Source organism: Manacus vitellinus, unplaced genomic scaffold, assembly GCF_001715985.3.
Source record: "Manacus vitellinus isolate BGI_N305 unplaced genomic scaffold, ASM171598v3 scaffold_139_pilon, whole genome shotgun sequence".
Taxonomy (NCBI): Eukaryota; Metazoa; Chordata; class Aves; order Passeriformes; family Pipridae; genus Manacus; species Manacus vitellinus.
The window spans coordinates 238,707-240,448 of NW_021938998.1; the positions used below are offsets into that span (position 1 = coordinate 238,707).

Sequence of the window (1,742 nt, forward strand, 5' to 3'; positions counted from 1 at the left end):
CCCACGTGCGTGGAGTGTCCCCTCGGGTTACAGACCTCTCCTGGGCACCGGGCTGGGTCTGGTGCTGACACTGGGGGCCAGGGGGCAGTGGGGACAGAAGGATGGGTGCTGGTAGCAGGGCACGGGGGGTGGGTTTGTTAATGGGGTGCAGGGAGGTGGGTGCTGGTAACAGGGTGCAGGGTAATGGGTGGGTTAGTGAGGTGTAGGCAGTGGGTGCTGGTAACAAGGTGCAGGGCAGTGGGTGGGTTAACGGGGTGCAGGGCAGTGGGTGCTGGTAACAAGGTGCAGGGCAGTGGGTGGGTTAGTGAGGTGTAGGCAGTGGGTGCTGGTAACAAGGTGCAGGGCAGTGGGTGCTGGTAACAAGGTGCAGGGCAGTGGGTGGATTAGTGAGGTGTAGGGCAGTGGGTGCTGGTAACAGGGTGCAGGGTAATAGGTGGATTAGTGAGGTGTAGGCAGCGGGTGCTGGTAAAGGGGTGTAGGGTAGTGAGTGGATTAGTGAGGTGTAGGGCAGTGGGTGCTGGTAACGGGATATAGGGTAGTGGGTGGGTTAATGGGGTGCAGGGCAGTGGGTGCTGGTAACAGGGTGCAGGGTAATGGGTGGGTTAGTGAGGCACAGGGCAGTGGGTGCTGGTAACGGGATATAGGGTAGTGGGTGGATTAGTGAGGTGTAGGCAGTGGGTGCTGGTAACGGGGTATAGGGCAGTGGATGGGTTAATGGGGTGCAGGGCAGTGGGTGCTGGTAACAGGGTGCAGGGTAATGGGGGGGTTAGGAGGGTGCAGGGCAGTGGGTGCTGGTAACAGGGTGCAGGGTAATGGGTGGGTTAGTGAGGTGCAGGGCAGTGGGTGCCGGTAGCGGGTGCTGGGGGATTGGTCCCGTGCAATGCTGGATGCCCATCCTGATGCGTCACCATTCCCATCCCATCCCCTAATGACAGGGCAGCGGGCAGGGAGTGCCGTGACTCACTGTGGCCCCGTTGGCCCTGTGCCCATGGCAAGGGGTGTCCCGGGGGTGTAGGGTGTCCCGGGGTGTCCCGTGGCTCCAGCGGTGCAGACAGTGCGTAGGCTCACACTGGTCCCTGCACATCCCAGCGGGCCCCTGCCTGTGGGGCTGGGGCTGTGCTGGGGCTGTGCCAGGACAGACGTGCTGTGGCCTCGTCCCTGTGCTGTACCTTTCCCACTTGGTCAGTGCCCCCAGAACCCAGTGCTGGGGCTCCCTTCCCGCTGTGGTGCCGGGGTCTCAGGGCTGGGTGGGCCCCCCGTGCTCTCTCTGGTGCTGGCAGCTGCTGATGGGCGCTGAGAGGTGCTGGCGGGCGCTGGCACAGCGCTGGCACGCTGGGGCCGATCCCCGTTAGCTGTTTCCTTCCCCCACACCCCGTGACTCACCATGGTTCCCCAGAGCTGTTGGCTCATCGTTTCCTGCACCATCTGTGCCCTGCGGTGCCACCGGCAGGGCCTGGTTCTTGCTGTGCCGTGACCCAGGTGCCGCTGGCTCACCTGCCCCTCTCCTCTCTTGCAGATGAGCGAGATCGTGTCCAGAAGAAAACTTTCACCAAATGGGTCAACAAGCACCTCATCAAGGTACAGGCACTGCCAGTCTGGTGGGCACCACTGCCCCAGCAGCCCCCAGCCCTCAGCCCTGGAAGCATCCCCGGTTGCAGCCCCCCGTGCTGGCATTGCCAAGGACATGGGCAGTGGAGGGTACCCTGTGCCAGTGCGAGTTCYTCTGGGCCTCACTGGTAGTC

At 63.1% G+C, this 1,742-nt stretch overlaps 1 protein-coding gene across 1 annotated transcript in view; it reads left to right on the plus strand.

The window, feature by feature from the left end:
* Positions 1 to 1,742, plus strand: part of LOC115307163 (plectin-like) — a gene marked incomplete at its 3' end in the record, with an annotated part of 37,616 nt that overhangs the window by 20,093 nt on the left and 15,781 nt on the right. The window contains exon 3 of the mRNA XM_029958044.1: positions 1,517 to 1,578. Within this exon, the coding sequence (XP_029813904.1) occupies positions 1,517 to 1,578 (62 nt within the window). The remainder of the gene's footprint in view (positions 1 to 1,516; positions 1,579 to 1,742) is intronic.